Source organism: Monodelphis domestica, chromosome 7, assembly GCF_027887165.1.
Source record: "Monodelphis domestica isolate mMonDom1 chromosome 7, mMonDom1.pri, whole genome shotgun sequence".
In the NCBI taxonomy this organism is placed as follows: Eukaryota; Metazoa; Chordata; class Mammalia; order Didelphimorphia; family Didelphidae; genus Monodelphis; species Monodelphis domestica.
In genome coordinates this window covers 238,322,238-238,345,228 of record NC_077233.1, presented here as the reverse complement: position 1 = coordinate 238,345,228, position 22,991 = coordinate 238,322,238, and the positions used below count along the sequence as shown (strand labels likewise).

General features: G+C 36.4%; 1 protein-coding gene across 8 annotated transcripts in view; it reads left to right on the top strand.

Moving 5' to 3' along the window:
* The window catches only part of INIP (INTS3 and NABP interacting protein), a 51,008-nt gene extending 39,179 nt beyond the window's left edge, over positions 1-11,829 (top strand). For all 8 annotated transcript variants that reach the window (XM_007498152.3, XM_056806619.1, XM_007498149.3 and 5 more), the window contains 3 exons: positions 6,238-6,340; positions 7,403-7,493; positions 11,084-11,829. In XM_007498152.3, the coding sequence (XP_007498214.1) occupies positions 6,238-6,340; positions 7,403-7,493; positions 11,084-11,179 (290 nt within the window). In that variant the 3' untranslated portion in view covers positions 11,180-11,829. The remainder of the gene's footprint in view (positions 1-6,237; positions 6,341-7,402; positions 7,494-11,083) is intronic.
* Positions 11,830-22,991: the final 11,162 nt, after the last annotated feature.

Sequence of the window (22,991 nt, the reverse complement as noted above, 5' to 3'; positions counted from 1 at the left end):
CCCTGGCACGCAGCACTGCACCTCCACCCTGGTGCACTAGATCCTTCATGCCAGCTTTCCAAGTTGTTTTGGGCTGGAAAATTACTTCACTTTTTCTTTTTGTAGGTTATGCTGCTCCAGACTATGTTTTGAAGTATTATATCATTTCTTTTTGGAGGATAATTTGGTAGAAATCAAGTGGGTCCCTATACCTTCTCTACTTTCTTGGCTCTGCCCCCTTCAGTAAAAGTCCTCCTTAACCTGGCCATTTCCTACCTTTTCGGTCTTCTTATATATATTATACCTCCCCCAACTCCCACATACTCTGTGATAAAGTGACATTGTCCTCCTTGCTGTTCCTTGCAGTAGATGCTCCATCTCCCAACTCCAGGAATTTTCATTGGCTATGCCCCATGCTTGGAACTCTCCTTCCTCATCTCAGGCTTCTAGCTTCCCCGGCTTCCTCAAGTCCCAATTAAAATCCCACTTTGTAAAAGAAGCCTTTCCTGAATCCCTCTTAATGCTAGCGCCTTCCCTCTGTTGAACATTTCCAGTTTATTCTGTATATAGTTCGTACTTAATTGTATGTTGTGTCTCCCTTTAGATTGAACTCCTTGAGGCAGAGACTAGCTTTTTCTTTTCTTTTCTTTTCTTTTTGCATCCCTAGCATTTAGTGCAGTATCTGGCACATAGTAAGCACTTAATAAATGCTAGTTGATTGACAGAAAGTTGATGTGAAGATCAAAGGAGATTTTGCATGTGTGTGTATCTCACTGTAATGCTCCTTGTACCATTAAAATATTAGCTGTTACCTACCAACAGTAACCCTATCCTGGGAAAAATTACCTTAAATTTATTATGATGGGACTGGTGGTCATGTTTTAAATAAAACATATATGTAAATAAATATCACATAACAGAAATGGCCAGGACATTATTACCATGAAATATAACTATAAAATAATTATGCTAATTCCACAAGCCATATTTAAACTAGCTCCTTATCGTAGACTTACACTTTTTATGATGTAATCATAAAATTATATAATTTGGAGAAAACTCAGTAGTCCAGACTACACCTACCAAACAGTCCTCTATGACATACCCAACAAATGGTCATCTAGCCCTTACTGGAAGCCCTTCAAGGAGGAACATCTCTTCAAAGTAGTCCATTCTACTTTTTTTTTTTAAACCCTTACCTTCCGTCTTGGAGTCAATACTGTGTATTGGCTCCAAGGCAGAAGAGTGGTAAGGGCTAGGCAATGGGGGTCAAGTGACTTGCCCAGGGTCACACAGCTGGGAAGTGTCTGAGGCCAGATTTGAACCTAGGACCTCCCATCTCTAGGGCTAGCTCTCAATCCACTGAGCTACCCAGCTGCCCCCTGTCCATTCTACTTTTGAACGGCTCTGATTATTAGGAAGTTTGTTCCCTAACATCAAACTCAGATTTCCCCCGTGGCAACTTGCATCCAATACTCCTGGTTTTGCCTTTTGGAGCTAAACAGATTAAGTCTAATCCCTCCTCTTTGTGATAGACCTTCAGATTTTTTAAGGCAACTATCTTATCCCCTAGACTAGAGTTTCTCTTCTTCAGGATAGACATGCCTCGCTCTCTCCTTTAATCCTCATATATCATAATCTTATGGCCCATCACTGTCTTGGTTGCCCTCTTCTTCTTGGTTGCTCTCTATTTTATCACTGCCCTTCTTAAAATGACACCCAGAATTGAATGTATTTTTGCCCAGGGCAGAATGCATATGATCTTTTTATTGTCGTTTCTGTCATTTCTGCTGTGTGTCCAACTCTTCATGACCCCATTTAGGGTTTTCTTAGCAGACATATAAACTACCACCTTATTAGCAGTACCTCTTTTAATGCAGCCCAAGATCACATTTGCTTTTTGGGTTTTGCCCGACTTTTTGCCACATCACCCTACTGATTTTACTTTGAATTTGCAGTCTAGCGATAAATGTTTTTCAGACAAATTTAGCTATTCTTCCCCTATCAAGTACTTGTGAGGTTGATTTTTGAACCCATGTAAAACTTTTGTATTAGAATCTAGCCTTTTAGGGTTGTTTTTTGTTTTTTAATTCTGACTCTGCTAGCTATTGTTTGTTTTTCTCTGCTTTGTGTCATGAATAAAAAAAAATATTGAGGCATTACTATGTGGCAGGCACTAGGCTTAAGTTCTGCGATACAAAATCAAAAGTCCTCCCTTCCCCCCAAGGAGTTTATATCTTAATGGGAGAAGATAACTGCATGTAGGGAAACAGTAGTCAGGGAAGGGTGTTTTGGTATAGAATGTCCCAGGAAAGTTCTTGGTAGAGTACTAGGTCAGTTGGTGGGTACTTTCTTTCATAAAGCAAGCATATTGATTTGATTACTGTTGCCTGAAAAAGTGATGCAGTAGATGTCAAGAAGATGGCCATGGTGATTTCCTCCATTGGTGAGCTCCTGTCTGCAAACCTTTGAGGGAAGGCTCAGTACCATCCATATCTCACTTTTCTCCCAGTTCTGAGCTTGACTTTCCAGACTTATTCACCTTGTTCCTGCCATGTGTTCCTTTCCTACCACTGCCCCCTTTCTGTTCCTTTTTTATGTGTTGTATCTTCCTCCATTAGATCTTAATTTTTTAATACTGAGTTTTAATATTTTTAAAATCTAGAACTAAAGAATATTGGTAAGGCAATAATAACTTCCTCATTTTACTTATGAGTTTTTGCAGTTTACTTCTTGGTGGTTTTTAAAGTGCTCTAGGAGAAAAAAACCAAGTTTTAGTGAGAACAGAACCTTTTCCATGGGGCCAGAATGGATAAGAGTAAATTTGCAAAGGCAGAAATGTCATTTTCATACGAAGAATTTTTTTTGCATAATTTCATATAAATTGAATTACTTGAACAATTTCATTTATGATCATATGAATATTGTTGAAATACTTTTAATGTAGCTTTCTTAATTGTCCTTTCCCTTTTTGATGTGCTTCAATACTTAATTTCCAACTGTGGTAATTACTGAGAGTACTCTCCAAAACCATTTTTCTCAAAATTATTTTCAGGAAAATTGATATTCTTCAGAATATCACTAGTTTCTAGTGTAAGTGTTTTGCTGACCAAGCTTTAATTTAGAAACCATTGAATATTTTTTCTGGCTGTGGTTAAAGAATTTTCTATTTTTATTTTTGATTCACCTTTTTTTTTTTCAAAATCTCTAAAAGTATGTGTGTATGTTCCTTGATCTTTTTTTTTCCCTTTCAGTTAATAGGATCATTCATCAGACCCTTCATTTTACAAATGAGAAGACAGAAAGCCACTTTAAAGATTATTAAAAAAAAAAACTGAGGCTGAGAAATGTTAAATGGCTTACCTTGGATTGTATAACTAATAAATGTCTGAAATAAAATTTGATCTCAGATCTTCCTGATTCCAAGCCCATACATCTATCTACTTTTATTTTTAAAAGGCAGCTTATTTGGAATTATGCCTTGACCTCTAGGTAGATCCTACTGCCAAGCATATATCTTTAAGAAGTCAAAGATAAAAAAGAATTAATATGTGACAAAATATTTTTAGCATTACTTTACTGCAGTAACAATGAAGTAGGGAAAAATACATATTCATTGATTTAGAATGGCTAAGCATTTTTAGTGAGATTTTCACTATAAATAAAATTAATTCAAAGGATACAGGAAGGCACAGAAGTTGATGCAACATATAAAAATGTTTCCAACAAGTTGACAACAAAACCCAAAAATGAATGTTGGGTAATTATAATGTCCAACCCTGAAAAGGTTTCTGTACTGGTTTATATATGCTTGTGAGTTAGGTTATTTAGGCCGCCTTCTTGACTTTTTGATCTTTCAAACTCTTTCTTGTATTCCCAATCACATTTCCTAATCTCCCTTTCCCTTTCCTTCCTTTCAATGACTGGGCAGAATCAGTGTCTGCAGCTCATTGTGGGCAGGATTTCATCATTGCTTTGCAGGAGGGAACCAGCCATAGCTATAACCTGAAGTAAAAACCTAAAGGTTGCTTATGTTTATGTTCATTGTACCTGTGTATAAAGTGAGTTGGGGATTGAGGTTAAGGATACTATTTCTCTGATCTTATTTCATGAATTTTTGCTCTTTATGATATTTCTGTTTGTATATTCAACTCTAATTCCTTTAGATAGTACATAATCTCCACCTCTCCTCTTTGCTTCCCTTTTTTTTACATTTTCAGTTGGAAACATTTGTAGAAAATAATTTATCTTATTAGTCACGTGATTGTCTCCCCTTCTCTACTTTTTTATTAAAATTTGCATAATTGTAGAACTCCATACTGAATAGAGTCTTCTAATAAAGGTCTTCATTGTAACTGAAAGATTACTTCAGAGTTCCTCAGCATTGCATTTCAAGTAGTAGTATTCTTTTGATTATTGATTAATAACAGCATTTGCAAAAAAATTTAATTGAATAGGTAAGAATTATTTTCTTAAGCTGAGTTATTTCAACTCTCTGGGTCTCAGATGCCTCATCTATAAAGTGTTGTGGAGAGATCTAAATCTGTGATCCTATGTCTATGATATAAATCACTTTTCAATTAAGACTGATTGCCCTAAATGAACTGAACAATTAACAGCATTAATAAATATTAATAAAATTAATAGTTTGCTTCCTAGAGGCAACCCGGATACCATTTAGTTCCATATTTGTTGAAATTGGCATTTATTTGATTGTTATAAAGACAAACAAAGACTCAAGGAAGAACAAAATTAAGATTTAGTCTTCAAGGAGTTGGGAAAGAGGATTGTGTTTTACCAACCTCCAGTCATGAAATCATAGAATTTAACATAAATTTTTTTCATTTTAAAATTTCTGAATTTAAATAACATATAAAATGAGCATTTTTCATATTCATTGTGGAATAGAAGCAGATTGTACATGAAACTACAAATCCGTTATGTAGACCTTGCTTTTTCTTTTAAACATGGAATATCTTCAACATAAACTTTCAAAGCTGTCTGCTTGTCTATGATTCCTTCTGACCTTTCTTCTGTTCTCAGATCTGGGGGAGTGGTATCTATCTCTATTCTTCCTCTCTTTTCCCACCCTCTGCTACCCAGTTGGAAAAAAAAAGAACAAGACCTTTGTAACAGCTATGTACAGTCAAACAAAATAAATTTCCCACATACTAATGTCTTTAGTCCATCAGCTAGCTCCCTTTTAGAAAGTAGGTACAATGCTTCATCATGAGTCCTCTGGAACATGACTGATTATTTCTTTGAGGAAAGTTCTTAAGTCTTTCAGAGTTGTCTTAATAATGTCATTACTATTTAAATTGTTTTCTGGTTTCTGGTTATTTCATGTTCACTTTATACAAGTCTTCCCAGATTTCTCTGAAACTGTTCCTTTCATCTTTTCTTATGGCACAAAAATATTACATTACATGAATATGCCATAATTTGTTTAGCCATTCCCTAACTGATGGATTTCTCTTAGTTTCCTGTTCTTTGCCACTACAAAAAGAGATGTCATAAGAATGCTATTCACACCTAGAGAAAAAACTGAGAGTAGAAACACAGAAGAAAAGCAACTGCTTTATCTCATAGTTCAATGGAATATGATTGAGGACTTAAACTCTAAATGATCACTCTATTGCAAATATTAATAATATGGAAATAGGTCTTGATATATGTAAAACCCAGTGGAATTGCTCATTGGCTATGGGAGGGTGGTGAAAGGAGGAGAGGGAAAGAACATGAATCATGTAACCAAGGAAAAATATTCTAAATTAATTAAACAAATTAATTTTAATAATGGGGGAAAAGGAGATGTTATAAGGACTTTTGTACATATAGATCCTTTTTTTCTTTCTCTGATCCCTTTGAGAGTGGGGAATAGGGGATAGATCTAGTAGTGGTTATGGAGAACCAAAGACACAAATGGCATGATTGCTACCTTGGTGATTAAAACTTACAGAAAAACAATTTAACTTAAAGAGGAAAGTTTATATAGTAGAGGAGAGCAGAGAAAAGCACCATATATGTACATGTAGAATATATGTCTAAGTTTTATAACTGAAATTGATAAGAAATTATACCTCTTAAAGAAAGAAAACATAATACTTGCCTAGGGAAGGCAAGTTTAATATAAATAGAGCCAACTACTAGAGTAATGAATTCATCACAGTGTCAAAAAGAGTAGAGGTTTTAATATCAAAGTTTACAGGTGGCCTGGGGTCATAAAACTGAAATTTTCTTATTCCTTATTTCCCCTAGGTTTTCAAAATAAGAACCGAGTAGCAATCCTGGCAGAACTAGACAAGGAGAAAAGGAAATTACTTATGCAAAACCAATCTTCAACAAATCATCCTGGAGCCAGGTATTATATATACTTGTTGGATGTCGGTGTGTGTCAAAGTCTGAAACCATGATCTACAGTAGGTTATTGTGATCCTTTACAAAAATCAAAAAAATTCTTGTTTTTTAAGAAATAAGATGCTATGTTTAGCACACAGTTGGTTTTTTTTAAAACCCCTACTTTCCATTTTCTAACCAATCTTTGTATTGGTTCCATGGCAGAAGAATGCTAAGGGCTAGGCAACAGGGGTTAAGACACTTGCCCAGGGTCACACAGCTAGGAAGTATCTGGGGTCAGATTTGACTAGGCCTGGCTCTCAATCCACTGAGCTACCTAGCTGCCCCAACCACACAGATTTTTAAAGAAGGAATAAAGAATATACACACACTTGTGTGTGTATGATTGGTCAATTTTTGTGAAAAGGTCCATTGTTCTGGTTAATTGCCCTTCAGTAACCAATGTCTGTTGAATTTTTGGTTTCATTGATTGGTTTGGGTATTTTCTAACCATGTTCCAGGAATACAGTATTTTTGAGCTTTTTATCTCAGACAGTTGCATGATGGGAGTTTTTCCTCCAGTAGAATTTGAAGAAAAGTTCATCACATTTTTTTCTACTTTACTAGTTTCCTTTTCAGAAGTGAAAAGAGTTTGTGGGAATTTAGTCATAGTCACTATAATAGAGATGGTTATTCAGGTTGCTGAGAAAGGCTCTACTCAGTCTTTGGCTTTTATTCCTAATAGATCACCATTCTTCAGCATCTAAATTCTTTGTCATAAATTCAACTTAATGCGCACAAATAAATATGTTATTTTATTCTATCTGAATATTAGAACTACTCATGAACTGCTTTTTAAAAATAATTTCAGTAGAGTTAGTGATAATTTGAAAGCCCATAATTTCATGTGGTTTTGATTTCATGACCACACTAACATTAACCTGGTAAACTAGGGGAAAAAATCCTCATCCTGAAAAGAACTTTTGCATCCCCACACAAAACAAATCAAATGTAGTGAAAAAATGCAGTTTGTGAATCTTAATTCTTTGCCTCAAAAGTAGCCAAGTTTTGTTTTGTTTGTTTTCAGCATTGCCCTCTCCAGGCCCCCCCTTAACAAGGATTTTCGTGATCATGCTGAACAGCAGCATATTGCAGCGCAGCAGAAGGCTGCTTTACAGGTGAGCACTTGGATCTCACTGGACTTGGGGCAGGGATCATTCTTTAGCATGTACCTTCGACTTAGGTGGGATACTCAGAAAAAGACCATCAGCTTATGTAAAGTCCTTTATCTTTCATAAATGTTACTTACAGTCTGTAAGTCTGTTTCTGGTTGCTTTTCTGCTTGTACTTTCCCCAGATTTTTAGGGTTTGTTAAGTAATTTTTTCCATTTGAGGTTATAATTCCAGGAGCTCTATTGATGTTAGGCCCAAAGGACCTGTACCCGGTTATACATAATACTTAATAACAATAAGTAACATTTATATAAGTTATTTTAAGGTTTGTGAAACACGACAAATATTATCACATTGTTCCTCACAACAACTCTGAGAGGTAGATACTTTTACTACCCTCTTTTACAAATGAGAAAACTGAGGCAAACAGAGATATAAAATGTCTTACTCATGGTAAAACAGCTAGTAAGTGACTGAGGCAGAATTGGATTAGGTCTTCTGGACTCTAGGTCCAAGACTATCTATTATCACTGAGCTACCTCAGTATTGCAATAATAAAAGTGTCTTTGGTTATGGAGATGGAACTGTTGCAAGGCAACATGATATAATAGAAAGAGAACTAGATCTGGAACAAAGGACCACAGATGACACATCCCCATTCCATCATGTAACACTTCTGTGACCGTAGGCAGTTCTTTGGACCTCAGTTTCCTCATTCATCCCTTCAACTCTAATCAATTATTCTATGATCCTTGAATTTCACTGTCAGGTGGACCAAGACGTGTTGCATTTAGCAAACAGGATATTTTGAGAGTTCACAGTACTTATGTGAAAGGAGCTAACTTCAAAACTAAAACAGGAAATGTGAACAGTAAATTTCTTAACAAAATTGTCAGTTAAATTATAATCTCTATTACTCTGTGACTTTACTATTGTGGTTTGATTTTTTTAAAATAGTGGTTTATAGCCTATTCTTTGACAGATGTTTGAGAACTAATTCTTAGCAGAGATTGAAAAGTAATATTGAATCATAAATTTTATTACATCTGTCATTATTTTCAAAGTAATAAACTGATATTATTTAATGTCACTTTGATCTCAGTTAACTTAAGGTGTCCAGAAGCCTTAGATAAAACTCTGTATTTAAAAAAAAATAAATGTATACTTCTCAATGTATATATGATTGTATAATTCTTAAACTGTTTTCAATTTCCCTAATTTTTGTCCCTTTTTTTGTAGGAGGATCTAAGAATAAGTCCTTCCTCTTTCTGGCAGTAATCTCATTTCCATTCTAATCTTTTTTTAAACAGGCTATTTTTTGCTATTTAATTTTTCCATTATTCCATATTCCTTAATTTAGTGAAATAATGTCTTTCAATTGATAACTGCTGAATAGCATTTTATACTAGAGTACTAGTTCTCGAATTAGGGAAGCTCCATTAATCCTTGCTCAGTCATTGACTAGCCCAGTGACCTCTAATAAGTCATTGACATTAACAGAAATAGTAAACAAGTACCTTTAACAGAAATAGGAAAGTTTGGTAGAAGGGGATGAGGTGGAGGGGGCAGGGAATGATGTTCTGTTTTGAACATGTTGAATTTGAGATGCCTCTAGGACATTGTTTGAAATGTCCAATGTGGTGTGGTACTAAGCTTCTGATCAGGAAAGAGATTGAGATGTGATATTTAAATCTGGGAGTCATCTGCATAGAAAATGATCATCAAACTAATGGGAGCTGATAAGGTCATCCAGACAGTGTGGTGATAGAGGAGGAGAGCCCAGAACAGAACTTTAGAATATATCCACAGTTTGATGTGATATGGATGAAGAATTAACAAAGGCAGGGCAGCTAGGTTGCTCAGTGGATAGAGCCACCAGGTCTAGAGTCAAGAAGACGTGGGTTGAAATTTGACTTCCTACACTTTCTAGCTATATGACTCTGGGCAACTTAATCCCTATTCCTAGCCCTTGTGACTCTTCTGCTTTAAATTGATACTAAAACAGAAGGTAAGAGGAGTTGTTTTTAAAGAAATAGTAGAGGAGATTTAGTAGAAGTGGCCAGACATGTAGATAGAGAAGGAGAAGAAAATAATGTTACAAAAACATGGAGAGGAGAGGATTATTTAGGAGGAGACTGTGGGCAGCAATGTCAAATCCATTAAAAAGGTCAAGAATAATGAGGACTAAGAAGAGACATCAGATTTGTTAAATTGATAACTTTATACAGAACAGTTTCAGCTGAGAGATGAGGCTGGAAGCCAGAACAAAAGATTAAGCCTATCTGAAGCAACCAGTAGATTAGGAGATGCTAAAGACCGAGGGAGAGATTACAGACAGACCTCTCCCTAATTTTCAGAATCATCACTTTTCTGCTTATTTTGTTTTTTTTTCTACTACTACATTGTTTCAGGAAATTTGCTGTGCAAATCCAGAATCTTGTTAAATGAACTCAGGACTGACTTGCTTCACCCCAGAGGTGGTACTACAGGATCTGTGTTTTTTTAGAATGTCCCCATTTTGAGAACAAAGCATATATGCTACTACTTTGGGGTAATTAGATGAGTACTTAGTTCAGCTGATTAACATTATGACTAGATTGCAACATGACTGCTGTTTTTTAAAAATTTTATTGGCAAAATAAATATTGCTTTTAAAACTTTTTTAAATAAAAACTTTTGATAAATTCATTTTATTTTTAAATAAAAACTTTTAAAACAAAACCTTAAAATATTCTTTTATTTTAGAAAGGATGAGGGTTTTTTTTTTTCTCAGCTAAAAAATATTATTGGGGGACAGCTAGGCGGTTCACTGGATAGAGAGCGACGCCTAGAGTCCTGGGTTAAAATTTGACCACAGATAGTTTCTAGCTTTGAGACTTCTGGACAAGTCACTTAATCTCCATTGCCTCCCTTTTACTTCTTTCCTGCCTCGTAACCAAGAGACAGTATTGATTCTATGACGGAAGATAACGGTTTAGAAAAAAATGTTATTGATGGCTTTACCATTGTCACTTCCTAATACTCCCACTCTCCATCCCTCTCCTCTCTCATCTCCCACATCTCCAAAGCCTTCTTGGTAAGAAAAAGTTAAACAAAACAGACAGCAGTGGCTTTGACTGTATATAACATTCTGTACTCAATCTACCACATCCCTACTGAGAAGAGAGATGGGTGTTTCATCATCTATTCCTTTTTTTAACCCTTCCCTTCCATCTTAGAATCAATACTATGTAGTGGTACCAAGGCAGAAGAGTGGTATGGGCTGGGCAATGAGGGTTAAGTGACTTGTCCAAGGTCACACAGCTAGGAAGTATCTAAGATTTGGGCTGGCCCCATCATTGATTCTTTAGGGCCAAGAATGATTATTATATTGAATTTGAGACTACATAACTACTATTATACAATTTTTTGGTATGTTTTGGTCATTGTTTCTATTGTTCTTCTAGTTAGTCTTTCCTCACTTTTATTAGTACATCACCATTTTAGTTCATACTAGTCTTTCTGTGTTGTTTTTTTAAATTCCTCATATAAGACAAGTATTTTCATCATGTTGGTGAGAAATTCTCATTGTTAATCTTACCTTTCTTTTTTCCAGCATGCTCACGCACATTCTTCAGGATACTTCATAACTCAGGACTCTGCATTTGGAAATCTCATTCTTCCTGTTTTACCTCGACTTGACCCAGAATGAAGGAAATATTTGCAATGGGAAAAATAGCTTTGTAAAATGAACTGCCAAAGTTACTATCATTCTGATTCACTCTGTGCTAAGAAATGACTCACCTTTTTTTGTGTGAGATTTTGTATTTTATGCCTTCTTTTAAGAAAGGCTCTTTACATCTATGCAGGTGAAATGTACATAAATGGTGCATGTTATCCAGTCTGTAACCATACTGTAATGCACTTCATTTATTTATACCAACATGCTTGACTCCCTTAAATATTTTTTTTTACTTTTAAGTAGGATGAAGTATACAATAAGACCAGGCTAGAAAATAGAAAACCTACATAAGGTACTTAACTTGAAGGAATTGCCATTTTCCACTCTAAACAAATAGTGTTGGCCATAGAAAACATCATTCTTCTTGGTGTTTTATCAGACTGTTATTATTAACGTACCTGTTGAATTCATATTCTTCAACATAATTGGTTTAGAAAATAGTCCCAGAATCTTTTATGTGGCCTCATCCCTGGTTTTCCTAATCTCAATTTTAATCCTAGAAGAGAGAAATTAGACTAAATTACAAACTAATATTATACCTTTTTTTTAGTATTTCTTAAATATGAAGCTTATGTAAATGATGTTAACACATATGATATTAAAAGCTGCTGTGACAATAACTTTGGTGTTATGCTCAAGAGTTGTATATTATGTTATTTATTAATGATATTGTCATAGGACCTAAGTCTCAAGTTCCAGTTGTAGCTTAAAATTTAGTATGCCAACTTTACCTCTTTTCTTCTTAAAGGTAGTCATGAAAATTAAAGCAAGATCTTTCTGCAGGATTTTGTAGAGTAGTTTGAGCAAAATTTTCTTAGTGGACTTTAGGTACCTTTAGAATTCTGGCATCCATCATTCTAAATCCCATATTTCATAGTAAACTGGGTAATACAGGGAAGTTCAGTGACTTAGCCAAGGTTACACAGTTAATATGACCTATCCAATATGCTTGCTAGGAAAGTGTGGGAAGCTGAGTACCTTTATATGAGGCTATCTGAATTTGCTGTAGCAAGATCTGAAACAGCTCTTGAGCTCCCTTTTTCAAGTAATTTTCAATTCTTGAATCCAAACAACATGGATCACTGAGTCATGTAAGAGGAATAATCTGTGGCAGTGGAACATAGAAAAGTTCAGTGATGAACCAGGATTCCAATTCATGACCTTAGTTTTAGCCCAGGATTCTAACCAGCTACAAACATTTCTGTTTAGGTAAAGGCAAGGAAATAATGGCAAGTCCATCAACTTATTCTTTTTGTTTAATAATTCAAATATTTCAAATAAATTTAAAAGAAAACATGTCATTATATTCCAGGAAGATAATTAGGTATGGAAGATGGCCAAATGTGGATCCTACCGATGGACCACTCTTCATTGTTCAGTTTTGTTCCTTTCCTTCTTACTAACCTCCTTCTCAGCACAGGATCATGTTTTTAGAGCTGAAAGAGACCTCAAAGGTCTTCTGGTTTAACCCTCTCATTTTGTAAAAGAGGAAACTAGAAGTTAAATGACTTGTCCATTGTCACACAAGTTATAGATGGCAGAACTCCAATTCTGGTTCTCACTCTTAAGGTACTTCCTTTCCCTCCCATTTCCCTCCCCAAGAAAACTCCCACTAAAACATGCTCAAAAGTAGTCTCAGCTATTGAAGCTGGACACTCGTTTTATATATATGTATTTTTTTTTAATGTAATCTTCTGGCTTTCATCATTTTTCACTCCATTCAGATATACTTTTGGGAGGGGCACTGATAACCAGGCCGCAGGCCTTACCTCAAAGTACATAAACCAAGAGGCCCATGTTGGGTGGTTCCACAGTGCCAAAGGCTCCTAGCCTTTGCCCTCATTCTCCTTTTTATCTGTTCGACCACTCCTGAAATAGCTATTTAACTGCCACCACTGCCTCTCCTGCTCCTATTCTGTCCACATGGGAACATATTCATCATGGCCACTGCCTTTTTCCGTTTAGGATCAAAACCACCCAGATCAACATTCTGCCTGCCACTTCATGCCCCCCAGTGCTCTCAATAAAAGTGCAGGCACATGCTCCCCTTTGTACCTGTACCCACCCACAATGGTGGAATTGGAAGAGGAAACCTTTCCATGGCAGGGATATGGTGACTCGGACATTGCCTTTTGAATTGGGAGATCTCCATTCAGGTATAAGCTCTGCTACTTACTACTTAGTTAATTCTGAGGCAAATCCTTCCATTTCTCTGGGCCTCAATTTTTTCACATGTAAAAAAGGGCTGGATGAGATCAGTTTTTGGACTTGATCTTGAGATCAATAAACTTTTTGTAAAAATATCTTGTTAGTTGTATTCAAATATAATTAGTTTCAGAGGACTGGGGTGGATGATGAGTATTAAGCACCTACTGTGTGCAAGGCACATTGCTTTGTGCTTTGCAAAGTACTAAGTGCTTTGTAAATACTTCTTATTTGACTTTCAGAACAATAACCCTTTGCAATTGTGAAAATCTTTTGCAATCCAATAAATTTAGTTTTATATGTTTAATAAAACATTATTCTGAGAAGAGTCCTTGTCACATGCATATTAACTTAACCGTACCATCCTTTCCTGTTCTGTATCTTATGAAGTTTGGTAGCAGGCGCATTTGTCATCTCCTGTCACTCTCAAACTGAACCAAGCTCCGACATCTTTGTTAGTTTATACTTTTGGTTGCTTTCTTTGTATGTGATTTTTTTTTTGGCCTGTTTTGTGTGTTTAATCTCTCCCATTAGGTTGCAGGGAATATTTCTTCTAGTTCTTAACAATTCCCCCCAGTACTTTGCACAGTGAGTATTTATGAGGCATTTGACTAGAAGACTGATTTGGTTTTTTTCATTGTTTCCTTTGTTTTTCAGTCATATCTGCCTCTGTGACTTTGGGGATTTTCTTGGCAAAGATACTGGAGTGATTTGAGCAAATGAGGTAAAACTTGCCCCAGGCTCATACATCTAGTAAGTGTGATTAACACTTACTTGAAAGTGGAAATAAAAATTCAAATTGGATCTTTCCATGGAATTTTGTATTTTGAGCAAAATTTTCTTAGTGTTCTCTTAAGTATTACCTTAAGTATTTAGACATTCATCATTAATTGAAAACCTGTATTTTAGAGTAAACTTGAGCATGCAGAGAAATTCAGTGACTTATCCACGGTCATAATAATATGACTTCTTAGCCAGCAATAATGTTTTGAAGAATTAAACTTTGCCACAAGAAGCATAAAGCACTTTCAAATGTAAATGTATATTCTTTAATACACACTGAATGGACATGGACCTAACAGGATGAATTAGTTGTTAAGCTTGACTTCTTTTCTCTTTGATGTGGTGTCTGTGATCATTAACAATTTGGCCAAATAAATCTATGGCATTCTTTCTGAATTTTACAAAAGGATTATATTAATATCCAGAATTTGAGGCTGTTTTTAGTTGCTTCCCTTTTTCATTTTCTTCATGAGATATTAGAGCCTTTGATAAGAAAAAGAACTCAATGCATGATTACTAGCTTAAGTCCCTGTGCTTAGAGTTGTAAAATTAGATTTTAATCAGTAGTTTCATGAAGTTAATTATTATTTTACAATAAAGAACAACTAAAAATTGTATGACTGGGCCCACCTCTCCATATTTGAGGATGGTAAATGTCCATTACATTCTATGAGAAGAGAGGGGAAGACAAAAGTTATTTTTGAAGTTGTTTCTTTGGCCTCTCACTTTTATTCTTTTGACCCTTATAAACATTTTATTTATTTTCTATGGATGCAGACAGAAGTAGCAAGGTTGTAATTGAATTAAATGGTGTGTCTTTTGATAAAATTTTATATTTTGTATATAGTTCCTGTACTTCTGCAATAATTATTTCAGCCAAAATTGACTTTAAACTACGAAGCATTAAAAGAGACAAATTAAGACATATGCTAAAAATTTCTATTCAAAATTAGATTGTATCAGGAATGAAGGGAGGAAGGGAAAGAGGGATGGCTGAGGACACAAATAACAGTTTTTAAAGACAGTCAGTCCTTGTTGTAAAGGAGCTTACATTCTAATAGGGGATGAAAACATAGAAAAGGGAGCTGAAAAGAGGATTTAATACCCAGCACATGAGCATGGTTTTGAAATCAGAGCAGAGCCAGGAGAGGAATAAAATCTGACAGGCTTGGGCCTCTCCACCAAATGGAGACCATAAGAGGAACTTGCCTATAAGAGAAAAGAGTCAGCTTGGTAGAGACATATTCCAGTGTAAGAAGATATGGATTATTTAATGTTTCAAGGCCAGGAGGCTCTAAGCACTGAGCTGGGAGGCAAAGGAAGGCTGGCCGGCCATTCAATTTTAAAATCAGTAAGGCTAATAATGCCACAATAAAATAAATAGAAAAAAGTATCTATCTTGACCAAGCAGGTTTTATCAGTGGAATGAGAACATTAGGAATCATAAGATAAACAAGGATCACATGAACATGTTAGATCTCTTCGCTTCATTTCCCTTCTCCTTTGACAAAATATACCCATTCCTTTGTTTAAAAAGCATTAAAAATATAGAAGAAATAGAAAGATACTTCTTTACTAAAAAGTATGAATTTAAGATCATGAGGTAATATATATTTTGGAAAAATAATACAGACATTCCTAATTGGTGAAAAATAGGGCTTTTGTCACTTTTTGACACAATCTTGGAAATATTAGCCATAACACGAGGGCAAGAAAAAAAATTTAGGGAATAAGCATTGACAATGAAGATGTTGATTTCTCTTAATTTGTAGATTATATGATTTTAGCTCAGAAAATCCATCAATAATAACATATTGAGCTTTTAAAAATAATCGTTAAAATTTTTTCTAATTATGTACATCTGTGATTTCTCTTTTTAAAAGTTAAATTTCTCAGTGGTTTGTCCATTACATTGGTCTTTTTTTAAAAATGAACTCTTAATTTTCTTTATTTAAAAGATATTAAAACATTTTTAACCTAACCAAAAATATTGAGAAATAATATTTTCTCTATCCTAAAATCCTTTTCAGAGATACACCTTTAGAAAAGTGGATTTAACAGAAATTAAAGCCTTCCTCTTAGGGAAAACGAAGTAGGGATGATAACCAGACTGACTTCTGTCTAGATCATTTCATTGCCACTTTGCCCCTACCCTGCCAAATTATAGATGGTGGCATGATCCAGTTAAGGGCCCTGCCCGATTGTCTATTCAAGGATTAAGAAATTAATCACCGGAAGAAAACTCTCAGTCCTGGAGGAAATTCATCAGGGAGGGAATCTAGCAGTTCATCTAGTTTTAGTCGATTGTGACTATTTATTGTTCTGGAATGTGAGCCCCAAACTTTAGTTTAACATAAAAGCATTAAAACTTCAAACATCGTAATACTTTGGGGATACTTTTGACTCGTCAACTACTCCTAGAAGTGTCACCTCAAATTTGAGACTCCAAAACTTGGCTTTAAAATAAAGAGAAATGTATTAATTTGGAAAGTAACGTTGAATCTGACCAGGAGACAGCATAGGTGGAAGCCTGCCTCCTAGGTGGAACAGCATGGGTGGAAGAGCTGCTCCTCAGGAGGACAGCCAGACAGCATGAGTAGAGCAACCTGGAGGGTTGCTCCCAGAATGCCTCAATTCTGGGGGTTTTATTTTCTTTTACAGCAATGAGTTCACAACTTCGGAGCCAGGGGTTGAGGAGGAGGTTTGCCCAAAGGCATGGGGGTGGTTCTCCGGATCTGGAGGACAGATGGATGAGGTGTGTCTTTGTCCATCTCAAATCAATGGGACAATCCCAGGAGGATAATCCTCTCAGGGTCAGATGTTTTGTGTCAGGGAGCCAAGGAATCTCCCTGATTATAGTTAGCCTGAGTTTCTAGGGGTACAATGCCCATGCCACCATCTCTGCCTAGCTCTCCATCCCCCGAGCCACCTAGCTACCCCCAACCTCTTCTAATTTCAAAGAACCCTCTATCTTCTTACTGCCATGCAGCAGCTGCTATGCCAATCCATAGTTCCTTTCTAAAAATGATACAGGGATCTTATTTTGTTTTTCATGAGCAAAAAGAGATGAAGTATTTTATTAAGCTTCTAATAAGACAGTGATAGAAGACCAGTTATCATAAAACAACACAAGGTATCATATCTACAGGGATCTTTTTAAGTATAAATTTTTTTAAAAAAGAGTTTAAGTTCCGGATTTTTATGTAAGAAATTTCATTTCTCTATCTGTTAGGATACAGCCCTAACACCACAGGAACAGTGTTTCTCCAGAGCCTTCTATGTGACAGAGTAGATGGAGTAGCTCTAGAATCAAGAAGACCTAAGTTCAAATCCTGCCTCAAACACTTACTAGCACATACCACATTTTTGTTGTTGTTGGAATGCTTTACACTTTCTACAGAATAGAAACCAAAATAACCTGGTATATAATTATCACAAATAAAGTCCTGGTGGGGTTTTTTGCCCATACACACAAAGTATTATCTAAAAAATGTCTTCTTGTAGCAATTGGGGCTTGCCACCCCTGTGCAGCCTGAACTGTAACATTTAGGGTAGTAAAATACCTCCCTCCTAGGATTTTTGTGAGGAGGAAATGAGGCAATATGTGTAAAGTCTTTTGCAAACCTTAAAACACTAAATGCAAGTTATCACCACCATCATCATCACTACTGCCACAGGACATGGCAATATGGGGTTATTTTTCATTGGTTTCGTGAAAGCAGCACCAGATGCAGGATGGATGCCCACGTGCAATGGAGGAGTGCCTGGAACCCATTACCAGACACTTTTAGCACCCTGAAAAATATAGCAATGGCTTTACTCACAATTTTTCCCTCTACGTACTTTTGTGAGACCTTATTCTCAGTGTTAAATAATGTCAAAACCAACAAAAGAAACAGATTGACAGATTAGTAGGGCTTGCTTGGGCTTAAGGTGTACAAAATACCAACCTTCAATTGAAGAGTTAGCCAATGAAACTCAGCAACAAAAAAGTCGCTAATAGGCAGGTTAGTTAAAGAATTCCCTGTCTCCTTCACTTATCTTAGTTCATGGCACCCCACACAAGTTAAATAATATCAAGAACAACAAAAGAAACCAACTGACAAATGAACAAAGAAGTCACTAATCAGGTAAGTTAAATAATTAGTTTTTGGTTTATTAAATAGTTATATATTACAATTATACATTTTTGTTATTTAAACTACAAATATCGTGAAATTATGGTTTTTTCTCAAAGTGACACACCACCCAAGTTATGCTCAGTTTGGGGGAAAATTTTGACACATCAGGCTCAAAAGGTTGTCCATCATTGGTCTAAGTAGACATGAGGTTTTTGCCTTGGGAGGTTGGAGCCGAGAGAGAATTACAATGTTGTACTCTTTGCTACATAAATTGAATGCTTCTGATTGTTACCAGGATTTTATTTGTCAAATTAAACTTGGAGGTCCTGGGTTCAAATTTGGTCTCTGATACTTTCTAGGTGTACGACCCTGGGCAAGTCACTAAACCCCGTTTGTCTAGCCCTTGCCTTTCTGTCTTAGAGTTGCTACTAGGACAGAAATTAAGAGTATAAAAACATTTTTAAACAGTTTTAACTATAAATAGTTATCTCGGTGACCATGAACAACTTAGATCTTTCACAGAGTTTTCCCATGGATGAAGATGAGCTGAGCCAATGGTGGACTTAGGATAAGTTTAGATTTGAAGCCTGGGATATTGAAGACTGAAACGAAAAGCATATTAAGCCTGAGGGGAGTCTTTTGGGGTCCTATATTTCAAAAAAGTTTTTTTTATCTTGGATGTTGTTCCATCAAGGAAGTGAAACAATGGGGTATGTGTCAGGCATGAATGTCCTTCGGGCCTCAAATTTATAGAATGTGTATTTTTTTTTTGCCCAATCCTATACTTTTAAGACTTTTGACCAAATTTTGTTGCCGCCTTCTTGTGATCATTCAAAAATTTGGGCAAATTCTTACCAGAACTTGACACTTTATAATTTTTCTTCTGACTGTTTAAAAGTGCTTCATCTTTTTCATTTTGAAATTTGTTGTGTCTTAGAGACTTGAAATGTTTAAGAAAGTTGTTTTTTTTTTTTTTTATGCTGGGGTTCTATGGATTTTGAGCAATGGTGCCTATTGCCCATTTGGGAACTTTTTCTTTTAGTTATATCTTCAAAATAGGGACACAAGTTTCACTCCTACATACACACATACCTTTTTTTATAATATCTCAAATAATCTAATATTCAAACTTCCAAATTAATCTTTCAAGTTTATTACTTTAGCCGGACTCTTCATATTGATTTTTGAGGTCTCTAATAATCTGGGCTTGTTCTTCAATCTTATTCTCATTATCTATTGATTTTTTTTTTGCTTGCCTACATCTTTTCAGCTTTTTGGTGAATGAATGGAAGACCATTGATGTTTTTACTTCTTTGCTGCTCTGTATTTTTATAAGTTGCTCCTTCATCTCCTTCCTTGCCATTTGGTTAACATAATCAGAATCCTATTTTAGTTTCTTTAATGCATTTGTGATTAATTTTATCTACTGATTCTGTTTCAATAAGCTGGGATTCTTTCTGTTCTTGAGTTAGTTGGGTTCTTTTATAGTGCAGAATGTTTCTTTTGACTTGCTCATTATCTGTCCAATCAGCTTCATTCTAACTCTGCTTTTTCAGTTTGCTGTGTTATCTTTATCTTTCCTCTTTTTCTCTTCAGAAGCAAATGACTGTGGTTTTGGATGGCACTTCCTTTTCAACTAGACAGTAGCCAAAGGACAGTCTGACTGTAGGTCCACTGTCTGTAGCTTGAGTCTCTCCTGGGTTATTTGTTGCAGGGGCTCTGTAGACCACCTCTGCTGCCTGTTACTACTCATCGCTACTTGTCCTCTGTCCCTGCAACTTGGGAAAAACGTGGAAGCAGTTGTGATTTCAATTTCGACTTCCCACTCTAATTTTTCCATCCTTTAGTTGGGGAAGACCGTGCCAAGAAAATAGAGTGACTATAGGAACATGTTGCTGTCAGTAGTAGAAGCAGGTCAGATTTCTCCTTTCTAATTGCCTCCATAGCCTTTCCCAATTCTCCTTTATTTTCAACTTTTCCCTCTGAGGTCACCTCCCATTTATACTGTAGCTATGTCTTGCATGTCAACGGTGATTTGCGTGTTGTCTTCCCCATAAGAATGGGAGCTCTTAAAGGACAGAAATAGTGTTTTTGCCTGTTTATGTACCTTTGGTGCTTAGCAAAGTGCTCGGCATATAATAAATGGTTGGTGATTGACTATCACTATACATTTCTATTTTAAATAAACTGTTTTTTAAAAAAAACTTTTATGGTGATTTAGAATCTTTTTCCATGGTTACAAGACTCATGTTCTTTCCCTCTTCACCCGCCACCCCCTTCTATATCTGATGCACAATTCCACTGGGTTTAAGGTATCATTGATCAATTTCCATATTAAATTTCCATATTAAAATAAACAATATGATATCATGTAATAAATCCTGACTGGTCTGAAGGAAGGGGATTCAGTTAGTGGGACTCCTTCACAGGCTGGACCTGAACCAGCATTGGGAACTATTTGCAAGTTAAAGGGGAAAGAATTATTGCCTTTAGGAATTGGTAAGGAGGCCCTTTGGGTATTTCGTTTTGACTTACTTTTGTCACTTCTCCAAGCCCTGGAACTCAGTTTTTTTCTTCTGTAAATCAGGAGGCTAGACTAGGCTAGGCTTAGGCAGCTCATGGCTCTTTCTACCCTCCCCTGATGTCCTTCGAGCTCCAGAAAAAATCCCACCTCCTGCCAGAAGCTTTTCCCCTCTTCCTCCATGCTAATCTCTCTGAGATGAACTCGAATGGTATCTACGTATCTTTCCCCACCCAGATTACATGTATGTACAGTTTTAATAATTGTTTTCTGACCTTTTGCAGTCCATGTTCTCTCCTGCTCTCCCAACCTCCCTCCCTGAGAAGGCAGGTACTATGCCATGTGTCATACCTATGTTTGTCATGTTGTGAAAGAAGACACATTTCACTTTTACTGGAGGAAAATTCATTAAGGAAGTGAAGAATGGCGTGCTTCAATGTGTATTCAGCAGCAGAGAGCCTTTTTCATTATGAATTCCCTGCCTGTATCCATGCATTGCTGATAATTAAGTGAAGTCATTCACACTTGATCATTGAACATCATTATCATTATTTAAATCTTTCCCTCCCAACTTAGGATCAATACAGTGTATTGGTTCCAAGGTAGAAGAGTAGAAATAGCTAGGCAATGGGGGTTAAGTGACTTGTCCAAGATTACACAGGTTGGAAGCCGCATTTGAACCCAGGACCTCTTGTCTCCAGCCAAATAACCACCTAGCTACTGTGAATTTAGATTTACGCCACCCTGCTTAGTCTTTAGAATTTTAGCAACCAGGAATGTATACACCCCCACTTAAGGATTAAGTGTGGGGGAGAAAGGTCTGTGACCTACATGTGCTAGAAAGTGACAAATCAGAAATAATTGACTGACCCCCTGGACTGTCCAAAGCCAAGTTTAAGCCACCATTGGTACATGTAAGACACAGGAAGTGATGTAAAAAAACTGCCTTTATATTTCACATCACTTCCTGTGAGAGAGACTTTTGTGGTGGAACTTGGCTTGGCGGGTTGGAGCGTGGGACCTCAGACTGCTTCCCTGAGACGACCACATGGTGAATGTTAACGCTGACTCCCCTTTTCCTTAGCACTTTCTGGAGGCACTAGCCTCCAGGAAGGCCCCTCATCTTGGAGGATGCCTCGTGGCTGGAAGCTGAGCTAGATTTAATCTTCTGGGAAGGCCCCTTGGCTGAGGCCTTTGAACTCTCCCTGGCTCAGACCAGGCCTGTGCAGATCTTCTTCCCTTTCTCTCTCTCTCTCCCTCATTCTTAATTTCTTCCTTCTATTGTAAATAAACCACCATAAAATTCCATCCTGACTTGTGTATTTCATTGGGATTTAGAATTTAAATCCCTAGCAACCAACCAAAAAAAAAAAATATTCAGTCTCAACTCTAAAATTTACCCTTAACACTACCCCTGGATCAACATCCATTATTGCTGTTACTGTGTACAACATTCTCCTGGGTCTACTTTCTTCCCTTTGCATCCCTTTGTATAAATCTTTCCATACCCTCTGTAGAGCACCCTAGCTGTCCACATGTTGTCTTTCCCGATTAGACTGTGCGTTCCTTGAGGGCAAAGGATGTTTTTGCCTTTCTCTGTACCTCCAAAGCTTAGCCCAGTGCCTGACACAGAATACATGTTTCATAAAGCTTGTCGACTTGATATTCAATCCTATGACTCCAAGTTTAACCTACATATACTAAAATAGGGTGATTCCATTGCCAGAAATAAAGGCATATGGAGAGAGAAGTTTGGGATGCCCTGTTCCTTGGGAAGGGTACAGAGTTGGACCAAGCAGAGGGGAATGAGACATGTGGAATTTGAGATGGTAGTGAAACATCCAAGTACAAATAGAAATAGGGTCTTAGAGATCATCTCATGCAACCTTCTCATTCTACAGATGATGAAACACACACAGAAAGTTGAAATGAATGGACCAAGACAACAAAACTAGTATAAGAATCCAGGTCTTCTGACTCTTTAAGTCCAGTCCTACTTTCACTAATCCACACTGGATAGGTGGGGCCAGAACTGAGAAGAGAAATCAGGATTCCAGATCTAGATTTATTTTTTTATTTTGAATTTTTTTATTTAATTAATTAATCTAGAATATTTTCCATTATTACATGATTCATGTTCTTTCCCTCCTCT